The following is an 11,163-nucleotide window of genomic DNA, read 5'->3' as shown; positions in this document are numbered from 1 at the left end:
GAATCGTAAATATGTCTGAATCAAAATTACATGATGCTGCAATTTACAAGCTAGCTATGTTGACATGCTAACTGAAGAGGTTGGTAGTGGTACAGTGCACCTGATCATGGGCTCATCATGGCTCACGGTCATGGGTAAAAGGGTAAACATGTACACGAGACATGCATGAAGAAGAACTATTGGCATGCGTGCGTGATCATGCATGCATGATCCTTCCTAGATATCACCGCCGGGATCATATACCTGCGGCCAGTAGTACTGAAATTAACCTGCAGGCAGTATTGTATACCTCTCCTTCTTTCTTTCTTTACAGCGGGACACATGCACATTGCCGTAGTAGTGGTAGTAGCACACACACTAGCTAAGCTAGTACTCGCCTGAGTCACCTCCGCTGGAGCCGTCCTCCCCGTCGACGAGCCGCCAGAGGCTGTCCCACAGCGCGTCCTCGTCGTCGGCCGGGAGCGGGAGGTCGAGCACCGCCGACGCAGCCGGGCACGGGCAGTAGCACCCTGCAGTCTCCATGCTGTTCATGTTGTCGCCGGTGGTGATCACGGCCTGGTCCTCCTCCGGCGGGCTCTGCTGCTGCATCATCATCACCTGCTGCTGCTGCTGCTGGTGGTGGTTCTCCTGTAGCTGCATCTGCATCTCCTGCTGCTGCTGCTGGAGGAGGTGCAGCGCGTGGAGGTACTGGCGGTGCTGCTGCTGCTGCTGGAGCTGGTACTGGTGCAGCAGCTGCGCCCTGGCCCGCCTGGACGGCCGCGCCTTCTTGAAGTGCGTCCGCCAGTAGTTCTTGATCTCGTTGTCCGTCCTCCCCGGCAGGCACCGCGCGATCGCCGACCACCTGCATCCGTCCATCCATTCACCCACGCGTCGCTCAGTTAGGCACCGCCCAAGCACCCAAAGATACAGTACGTGGGCATCTACTACAGATGCTTGCACTGTACACGTTCGATAGATGGATGAAATGCCGTATGAAGCGTGCGTGCTTACCTGTTGCCGAGCATGGCGTGGAGCTGGAGGATGACGGTCTCCTCGTCGGCGGTGATCTTGCCCCGCTTCAGGTCCGGCCGGAGGTAGTTCACCCACCGGAGCCGGCAGCTCTTGCCGCTCCGCCGCAGCCCGGTGAGCTTGGCGACGGAGTTCCAGCTGCCCTCGCCCTGCTGCTGCACGTACTCCGTCAGCAGCCGGTCCTCCAGCGCCGTCCATGGCCCCTTCCTCCACGCCCCCTGCAGCACCGCGCTGCTCATCGCGTCCATGGCCATGCAGCTCCCTCCCTAATATACTATCACTCCTTCAACTGGCCAATCTCTATTGCTAGTTAATTAGCCACTAGGATTAATACTATTCGATGGCTGTGGCTACGCTATCTATTGCTGAGGTTGCTGGCTGCGGTTCCCGGCTTGTATGACAGCTAGAATCTCCCCGCGCCGTGCCCGCCATTTATACCGCCGGGCCGGGCTCCATCATCTCGATGGCGAGCTTGCCGGTTGAGGAGATCGGCGTCGCGTCCTTGTCACCAGCAGCGACTAACAATTCCACTCCCACTTGCTAAGCTTATCGACATATAATATTCCTCTTCTCGCTGACAAAAAGCTCCCCCTCTTCTATAGCTACTAGAATGTTGTGTGGTGAACTGGTGATGCAATGCAAGTTAAATCTCGCAAGCATCTTTACCCCACCTTTACTGTTTATAGTTTATTGTATCCTAAATTCTGATCGAGCTGATCAATCATCCCACATATGATGATGGTTATCGATCTGATGACCTTTTGCGCGTCTACGTACGTGTGGTGTCAAATACTACTATATATACTGTAAGCATCCACTGTATTTTCAAATGGAGATGCTAGCTGCTGGTCTTCTTCTCAAGTACTATATAACCTAGCTGGTATTTGACTGGTGCTTGTTTTTGTACAAGTCGCTGACTAGCGGGCCCCACAACACGTATTGGACCGGAGCTAATTTTTTTGCCGAAAGTGAAAAAATTAACTATGGTTAGGTATAGTCTTGTGATGCTGATTAGCTCGCTTCAAAAAGGAAAAGAAATTTTTTGTACGCTGCGACGCGTTGTTTTGAAGCATGCACTCTCACGAAGCAAATTATTTCGCTAGTCTTTGGATTATCAAATGTTGAGTTGCACGCTTACCTAACTGGTCTAGTAGTATATTCTACTAGACTATGAGTAAGATACTACTCTAGTTTTGCAAACACATTGTGAAGACGAAAAAGTAAAAGCGAAAGGTAAGATGTGTCTAGCTAAGCATGCATTGCAATTTTCAACCTGCAAGTGGAGCGGACAATCTTTTACATCAACGAAGCCAGGACGCGGTTAAAGTCAGTGTTAACTATAAGTAAACAACCATTTAGGGACTTACGGTCAATGCCCCAAAGTGGTACGTAGCTATATTGGGTAATGGAGGTCAATGTTGACCAGTCTTAAACGCGTACTTCATAATTAGTAGCTCAATCCAGAGGAAAGCTGCCACACAACTCATATTTTCAACCTAGTGGAGGAATCGATCCGTTAGTTTATATAGCAGCCTGTTTAATTAGTAGGGCTCGACCTTGAGCTTAAAGCAAATTAAGCTGCCCATGCAAACAAATAGTGTAGGCCGAAGGTTCTTCTTAGCAACAGTATTAGTTTTATTTATGTGTTTTCCAATAACCGCCTTGCATGGACGTGGATATTTTCCGAAAACTACAAACTGAGTTAAAGTAAAAAAAAATCCAAAAAGCTACAGTGTTTAAATATTAAAGTGAGCCATGCACCAGCAAGGTTTTTTCGCAAAAAGAAATGTACCGGCAAGTTTTTTGTAAAAAAGTCATTGGTTTGCAGGCTTGGTACAAACACTGAGGAGTTAGAGCAACTCTAGCAGACCCGGCAAAACGCGTTTGCAGTTTCACAAACATCTCGTTTGCAGGTCGAAAACTAGCGCGGCCGAATAGAAACCGTATCTAAAACTGCATAATTTAAAAAAACAGTTTTGTAGGAGAAATTGCACCTCGTTGACGCGAGTAGTTCATCACATACTATATAGATTTTACGTGATCAAACACTACAAACGCTAGTTCATACTATATACTACACTAATACTAGTACTAGAGGGCTGGGGATCTGACGGCGACGAGGTCATGGCCATGGACGACGCCATGAAGGAGCTCAATCCTCCTTGCCGGAGCTGCAGAGGTCGATGTACTTCGCGGCCTGCTCCTCGCGGATGCGGCGCCACTCCTCGTCCTTCTCCTTGGCGACGAGGTTGGCGGCGACCGCCTGCCGCCTCTGGAGGTCTTCGAGCTCCTCCGCGTGGCGCCGGCACTCCGCCTCCTCGCGCACGCTCCGCCTCCTCGCGCATGCTCCGCCTCCTCGCGCACGCTTCGCTCGACAATGGCGGCCGCAACCGCGTCGACGTCGGAGACGAAGTCTTCCGGCCCGACGACTCCGCGGTGGCCGAGCGGAGCGGGCTCCTCGGGCTCCTCCTTGACGGGGACGAACTCGAAGTCGTCCGGCTCCTCCGACCACTCCCTCTTCACGGGGAGAAAGCCCGCGCCGGAAGAGAAGGAGCTCCCAGCGTAGGAAGATCTCGCCGCGGAGGAGAAGGACGCTCGCCGGCGGTCATACTCCTCCGTCTCGCGGACGCAGAAGCAACACTATTAGTTTTATTTATGTGTTTTCCAATAACAGCCTTGCATGGACGTGGATATTTTCCGAAAACTACAAACTGAGTTAAAGTAAAAAAAAATCCAAAAAGCTACAGTGTTTAAATATTAAAGTGAGCCATGCACCAGCAAGTTTTTTTCGCAAAAAGAAATGTACCAGCAAGTTTTTGTAAAAAAGTCGTTGGTTTGCAGGCTTGGTACAAACACTGAGGAGTTAGAGCAACTCTAGCAGACTCGTAAAATCTCGACCCGCAAAACATGTTTACAATTTCACAAACATCTCGTTTGCAGGTCGAAAACTAGTGCGGCCGAATATAAACCGTATTTAAAACTGCATAATTTGAAAAATCAGTTTCACGGGAGAAATTGCACCTCGTGGACGTGAGTTGTTCATCACATATTACATAGATTTTACATGATCAAACACTACAACGCTAGTTCATACTACATACCACATTAATACTAGTACTAGAGGGGTGGGAATCTGACGGCGGCGAGGTCACGGCCATGGACAACGCCGTGGAGGAGCTCAATCCTCCTCGTCGAAGCTGCACAGGTCGATGTACTTCGCGGCCTGCTCCTCGCGGATGCGGCGCCACTCCTCGTCCTTCTCCTTGGCGGCGAGGTTGGCGGCGACCGCCTGCCGCCTCTGGAGGTCTTCGAGCTCCTCCGCGTGGCGCCGGCGCTCCGTCTCCTCGCGCACGCTCCGCTCGGCAATGGCGGCCGCAACCGCGTCGACGTCGGAGACGAAGTCTTTCGGCCCGACGACTCCGCGGCGGCCGAGCGGAGCGGGCTCCTCGGGCTCCTCCTTGACGGGGACGAACTCGAAGTCGTCCGGCTCTTCCGGCTCCTCCGGTCACTCCCTCTTCACGGGGGAGAAGGCCCGCGCCGGAAGATGAGGAGCTCCCGGCGTAGGAAGATCTTGCCGTGGAGGAGAAGGACGCTCGCCGGCGGTCGTACTCCTCCGTCTCGCGGACGCGGAAGCTCGCCGGCGGCGACATGCCGTAGTTGGTCCACTTCCGGGTCACGCGCTTCCTCGCGTCGTCCGACCGGACGCGCCGCTCACGCTCGGGGTTGCTTCCGCCGCCGGAGCCGCGTCCGGAGCTCCACATGCGGCCCCACATGGCGGCTGAGGCAGGGCGAGGTGGTCGCCGGTGGCGAGAAATGTGGAGAAGGGGGTGGGGGATTGCGTGGCTCGGCGGCGGCGGGGATAGGGTTTCGACTCGCAAACGCGCCGCGGAACCGTAGATATAGCGGTTGGGGCGTGCGGTTTGCGGGCCGCGACAAATTTTTTTTATGGGTCGGGTGAGTATGCGGACTCTGTTCAGGCCGGAAAATTGGGCCGAGCCCGCATACTCGCCGGAATTTTGCGGTTCCGCGTGTTTTGCGGGGTCTGCTAGAGTTGCTCTTAGAGTAGCATTTTGGGTTCTGAAAAAAGTGCTTGGTTTTGGGTTTTTCTTTCACAACTCACAAGTCAGCTGTTATTGTCACCAAAATTTGAAATCTAGAAACATACCGAGTCAATTGTTTTATTATTATTTTTCTATGAATGCACATTTCTTAAAAGGGCCATGTGATCCCAAGAAACAAATACGAGTTGTGGTGAACTTATGCCCTTTTTCATCGCCAACAAATGTACATGTGCATGTGCAAAGCACACACAACTAACTAAAACATAAGAAATGTTACAATCGTTTATCATTTGTAAATATATCATTTGTTACTATTTTGTACATCTTTTCTGACATCAATATTAAATTAATTATGCGTGATAATAAAGATAGGCTGGTGTGTTTTAATTAAGCGTCCTTCAGGAACAATAAAATTGAAATTTATATCATTTTTTGTACAAAACATGTATACCTCAAATAATATCATGTGAAGAAACTCCATAGGCACGCAATATAACCCTTCTTGTGTGTGCAATGCAGATTAATTGGTGAGTAATTAGGAGGTGAGAAATATAATTAGGACCATGAGACTAAAAAAAGTTAGGTTTTTTTTTGTTGGCACATACTCTTTTTTACATCTAATTTCCTATTCATATGTTTTTCTATATATGTGTTTTCCATTTTTCCCTATCATGCATTTTTAGGACCACACGACTCAAAGAGACCTTGTTGAAGACAGTTCATGCATGACCCCACGAAAAGAAAAACAATACTAGTCATGTTCCAAATGATCACGAATTGGAGAAGTTTAACCCTAATTTAATGAGAACCATATATGCTCATCCTAAAGTTATTTGCCTATGAGAAGCTATGCAGTCTCTTTGGATTATAGGAGTGACACAAGAGTGGAATAAAAGCATGAACTTGACATGAGTTACTACAAATGCACAATAGAGGATCACAAAACACTTTAAGCAAAACCCAGGAGTGATCATTTGTATAAAACATAAAACAAACACTCTCCAAGCAAAACATAAAACAAACACGGAAAGAAGGCATCCATCCTACACAAATGAGTGGGAAAAAAGAGGTCTTAGTTGATGTTAAAGTTCCTTGCAAACTTTTTGTTGCAGCGAAAATCCTTCGAAATTAGAAGCATAGAAAAGTATAATCTATGAGAATTTTGCAGTGTTTGTCCTAATATAAACAAAAGGGTGTGGCTAGTTCTCAGTCGACTAAGACTTAACCAAGTCTCAATGAAGTAATATACTCTATATAAAAGAAGGAAAAAATGAAAAGATTTTTATTGTACGGATCTCCATGCAAGATCAAAGGCATATAGCATCGACTGAGACATACCGAAGTCTCAGTTAGCAAAACTGTAAACAAAATCATATATACCAGCCAAATAGGCCTCCGTAGAAAGCTAAGCCCTGCAGTGTACAACGACATCATAAGGCATGGCTTAAGGACTTGTATTACACCAATCATGGCAATCCTTAATAAGTACTTGCATGAAGTTCTAGTACCTGTACAGCGCATAGGTCTACTAAAAGATGAGCATATATATCCACCGGCCTTGCTGCGAATCAAATCTACTGGTATCATGCATGTTCTATGTATGTGCTGCGGCTGCATGCGCGAGCTCACCCCATGCCTCCATCCATCCACCCATCTGCATCTGCAACAGGATAGGTAGATAAACATACAGCGAAAAAGGAGCCCAGACAGGACCAAATGGCTTGGCCTCAATCAAAAAGACCCGATTAAACAAACGTTTTCCGTGGTGTAGCTTTTAGACCGATCCATCCATGGAAGACGAAAGGACGGAGGGGCAGCTGCTGCTGTTACGTTGTACTGTTGGCTCTGACGTTAATTAATCTGTTAGGCCGCGTAGGTGTCCAGCAAAACACGGCATCAATCGCTTTTTAATACGCTTTAATCGGTCGTCGTACAGAACATACATATGCATGCGTGGACGCCCATTGTGCATGTCCACATCCTCCGAAAGATGCAGAGTTGCAGACGCAGAGAACTTGAAGAAAAGTGATTTTGATCGACTGTTGTTGGTTTGACCAAGATGAACTTACACCTGGCCATGGCGCAGAGGCCGGATCGCAGGCCTAACTCGACTCATCCTCTGAAGAGTTCTGATGTGAGGTGAAATTGAACTGAACTCAACTCCATTGTGCTCATTCACCAGGCCAGTCAGAGAGTCGGCGTCAACGTACCCTAGCTAGGTCCCTAGCTAGCTTAGCTTAGCTATATGTGATTACTGATTAATCATTCATGTAAGCTAGCTTTACAAGCCTATCACACGTAGTAGATATTTATGTTTGCTGGTGCAATTTACGGGAAGGAGCCTATATACGATGTGTTAGTGCGTCTAGAATGAGCCAAAGCCAGTCTAAAAGGGGTTTATAAGTCTCCAAAAGAAGGAAAATGACAACCCGAGTGAAACACGACAAAACTTATCCGACTAACTATGCCGAGATATTTTGCCTATCCGTGGTGATTGATTAGATCAAGTTAGAGTTACCCATCCTTTTTCCTGTTCTTTTTTTACTTTCCTTTTTGCTAGTGTCTATTTTTAATTTCTTGAAAGTGACACGTCACTAACAAGCATGCATGAACACTCCATTTTCTCAGTTAATTCCTCCAGACAGGGCATATTCATCGATGTGGTACTTAGTACTATGCATAAAACAACATGCCAAGATCGTATTGGCGTAGTACATACATTAGTTAAAGTAATCTCCATCAAGCTAGAGATCTCCTTCCCATTCGAGCCGATCTACATGCCTGCTGTAAAGTGTATCCGCCTGATGATCCTTGCCTTTATTCCCAAAGGAGGAAGAACACAAGCGTAAAACAAACTAGATCGCATCAAATCCGACATCAACTTAAACAATTTTCGAACAATCTCATTGCGAACTTGAGAGGCTCCAGGTGTCACTTGGCTTTGCCACTCCGAGAGTTTTAAATACGCAGCTGAGGCATCGCCAGGAGATATCGCTCCAAGGCTGATTTGCTTAATTAGTGCATGGTGGCTTGACAGCAGCCACATGGCATATGGTCTCTCTCCACATAGTACAGGTATACAGCTGGACTTTGTCTCTGGCTGCGATTTGGGTCTTGATTAGTTTAACCTGACCACGTACGTACAGTGGTGCCTTTGCTAATGTGGCATTGGCGATTGATTTTCTTAATATAGATCAGTGGACGTACTGCCACACAAAAGAGAAAAGACTTGCTATAGTTTATGTTAGGGATACTCCATGCACAAATCATGTGCAAAGAGACGTTCTTTGCACACCTATACAACGCCCCTAGTGTCCACTGTCCACACAATTTAAAGCCGGCAGATGGCTAGCAGCCATGCATGCATTTTTGGGAATAGATATTCAAGTTAGGGAAATGACTGTAATTTCCTAAACCGAGAAAGTAAACTAAACATGAAATATATGGAAAACCAAACATTATATTACTCTCTTTATTATTTCAATGTAGCTATCGTTGTCCTATCACGCACACAAACTAATTAGGAAGAGCACTAAATTTATGGAAAGTAAAAAAAATGGCCATGCATATTCCAGTGAATTAATATATGAGAATGTTAAGAATCGGACGTCAGATTTTTAAGCATGGCAAATAGGACATTTTTATGGCAAACTAGAATGATGCCCATGCGTTGCAATGGGATATAAATATTTTAATACGTTAGCTTGTGATTTACCTGTCAATAATAATGTGATTGTGTAAATAAATTTTCATCAAATTCTGACCGTGAACTACCTAATATTTTGATTAGAAGTTTGGTAAGTAAATTAAAGTGGAATTGATTCAGAAGGTAAGTTAATTAAGGTGATTGATTGTCATATACATGGAAGGTTGGACAAAAAGGTGGTGAAAAGAAAGGTGAAATGAGAATCTTACGTTAGTAGAGGAGAGATTACGTTGTCGCGGCATGGCAATTTAAAAATGTTTGATTTGTCATGCTTAAAAATTTGACATCAAATCTTTAGTGAAATCCATAATATAATGCGACGATTTACCCATTTTTAACATTAACTAGTAAATGCATATGTGCAATGCACGTTGATATTAGGTAGTATATTAGTTGCACGCGGAATTTAGGTAGGATATTATTTGTGTGTTAATTACGTTTTTAGCGCCGGAATAAGTATTTGGTATGATATCAACAACATACTAAACGTGCCAAGCGCTCACCATTGAAGTAGCCTGAGTCGTTGGATTGATCTGCTTTGATTGCCGAGGTTTGTTGGATCTGCCCCTTTGCGTCTTTTTATATTGGTATAGATATAGATATAGACAGACGTATAGATGGGAGACAACAGAATAAGTACACTCTTCGTATCTTTTGTCAAATTATTTTAACACACAAGTTACCGAATTTGGCTAAATAATAGTGAAATGGATAATACTCCCTCCGATTCTAAATATAAGCCTTTTTAGCGATTTCAATGCAGACTATATATGGATGTATATAGACGTATTTTAGAGTGTAGTTTCCCTCATTTTGCTCTGTATGTAGTCCAAATTGTAATATCTAAAAAAGGCTTATTTTAGAAACGAAAAGAGTATATTTAATAATAAATAATCTCTTGCACAAAGAAATACTAATCGTTCCGTTTGACGCAATGGGTGTAAAAATAGCACAAAGTGGAACTTACCCTTCAAACAATAGTGTACACTATTGACTTGTAATCCGATGTAAGAAGGACCTCACCCGCAAAAAAAGATGGAAGAAGGACCTGCGCGTTAATGTAAATTTGAAATGACTTAAACATCTCGATGTTCAAATCCTTCGCGTTTCTGTAAATGTTCATACAAACTCAGTTCATTTTTGTGCCAAGGCAAAACGAACAAATTTATTCTTAAATATCTACTTGGAAGTATTATGGAGGGCCAAGGCACTTTTTTGCTTGGTTAAGTAAAGGGGGTCTTTCTTCTTGAAAATTTACATGCATGTTTACTTGAATTCATACGTACTTAATCTTTTTATACTCTAGATGTTTTTTTACAGTTTTACTGTCTATCTTGTGTGTGGGTCCACCCAGAAGCTAATTCTCGCTCTTGTCTAATGATCAACCATTATTGTTTGCATAAACAGGGATAGTTAATGCGGATTATTCTCTAATATATTTACACATGGCAACAGAAAGTATGAGCAACATACAAACATGATTAGACTTAGCCCTGCATATATAATTGAAGGCAATCACTTTAGTCTTTTCTAGCGCGCGTATCAAAGTAGGAGTATATGCTAACTCTAGATAGTAGACACGTTTTGTGAGCTCTTGTAAGAAAGGGACAAATTTTGAACTGTGGATGGAACAGTTATACTCCCTCATGACTTTAGCTCAGCCTTAGTTCAAATTTGAACTAAAGCCACGTCAATTTTTTTTGGATCAGAGGGAGTACTTTATGCATTAGTATTTGAAAAGTAATAACTGCACTATATACATTCTACTCCTCCCATGCATAATTATAGAAAAATATCGAACACTTAATTTTGCATCTTATAGAACTCATATTCATATGCCAAAATAGGTCATAATTTGTGTCGGTGCCGTTGAGGCATAATCGTGATTACCCACCAAAAAAAGAAGCGTAATCGTGACTTGTACACATGGAAGAGCAACGCTCAGTGTTCTTGCACTCCAGCTACAGTTTAGTGACTTAGTCGATCTTCGTCCCTACATGTAGCTAGCATTTACCAATGCGGTCTAAAAAGGAGACCAGTCTCTTTCACTTTGCAGCAGATCGCTCAGGAACCGCTAGTTTGATTAGCTCGGCCTATTGATCCATAATTCTCTCTACCTAGACTAGAAGCAACCACACAAGAGAAACCAGATCGACCCCACCACAGTGCTCATGTATGGATACATAATTCCTGTGCAGTACTGCACCGCTGTTGGACAGTCGAAGAAAGCGCGAGAACATTCTCGATCGATCGACGTACACAACAATTGAGAAGAAAGATCTGGATCCACTGGCGAAGCGATTGATCTTCTCACATCACGCCAGATTAGTTAATTAAGCACACTGTTTGTTCGTTCGTTTGTTTATGGGTGTCTGAACGCTGCTTGTG

At 44.9% G+C, this 11,163-nt stretch overlaps 1 protein-coding gene across 1 annotated transcript; it reads right to left on the bottom strand.

The window, feature by feature from the left end:
• Positions 1-1,379, bottom strand: LOC123108370 (transcription factor WER). The gene is made up of 2 exons (XM_044530174.1): positions 991-1,379; positions 1-841 (listed from the first exon to the last, which is right to left on the bottom strand). The coding sequence occupies exons 1-2, from the start codon at positions 1,260-1,262 to the stop codon at positions 367-369; spliced, it is 747 nt and encodes a 248-aa protein (XP_044386109.1). The 5' UTR covers positions 1,263-1,379; the 3' UTR covers positions 1-366.
• Positions 1,380-11,163: the final 9,784 nt, after the last annotated feature.

This window comes from Triticum aestivum, chromosome 5A (genome assembly GCF_018294505.1).
Source record: "Triticum aestivum cultivar Chinese Spring chromosome 5A, IWGSC CS RefSeq v2.1, whole genome shotgun sequence".
NCBI classification, from domain to species: Eukaryota; Viridiplantae; Streptophyta; class Magnoliopsida; order Poales; family Poaceae; genus Triticum; species Triticum aestivum.
The sequence above is the reverse complement of the archived record's forward strand: the minus strand, read 5'-3'. Positions and strand labels throughout refer to the sequence as shown.

What these genes read in the sequence shown, in the direction of transcription:
- LOC123108370 (XM_044530174.1), bottom strand. Translation starts at nt 1,262, where the DNA reads ATGGCCATGGACGCGATGAGCAGCGCGGTGCTGCAGGGGGCGTGGAGG. An exon ending in CACGCCATGCTCGGCAACAG is followed by an intron (nt 842 to 990) that starts GTAAGCACGCAC and finishes GGACGGATGCAG; the next exon opens with GTGGTCGGCGATCGCGCGGT.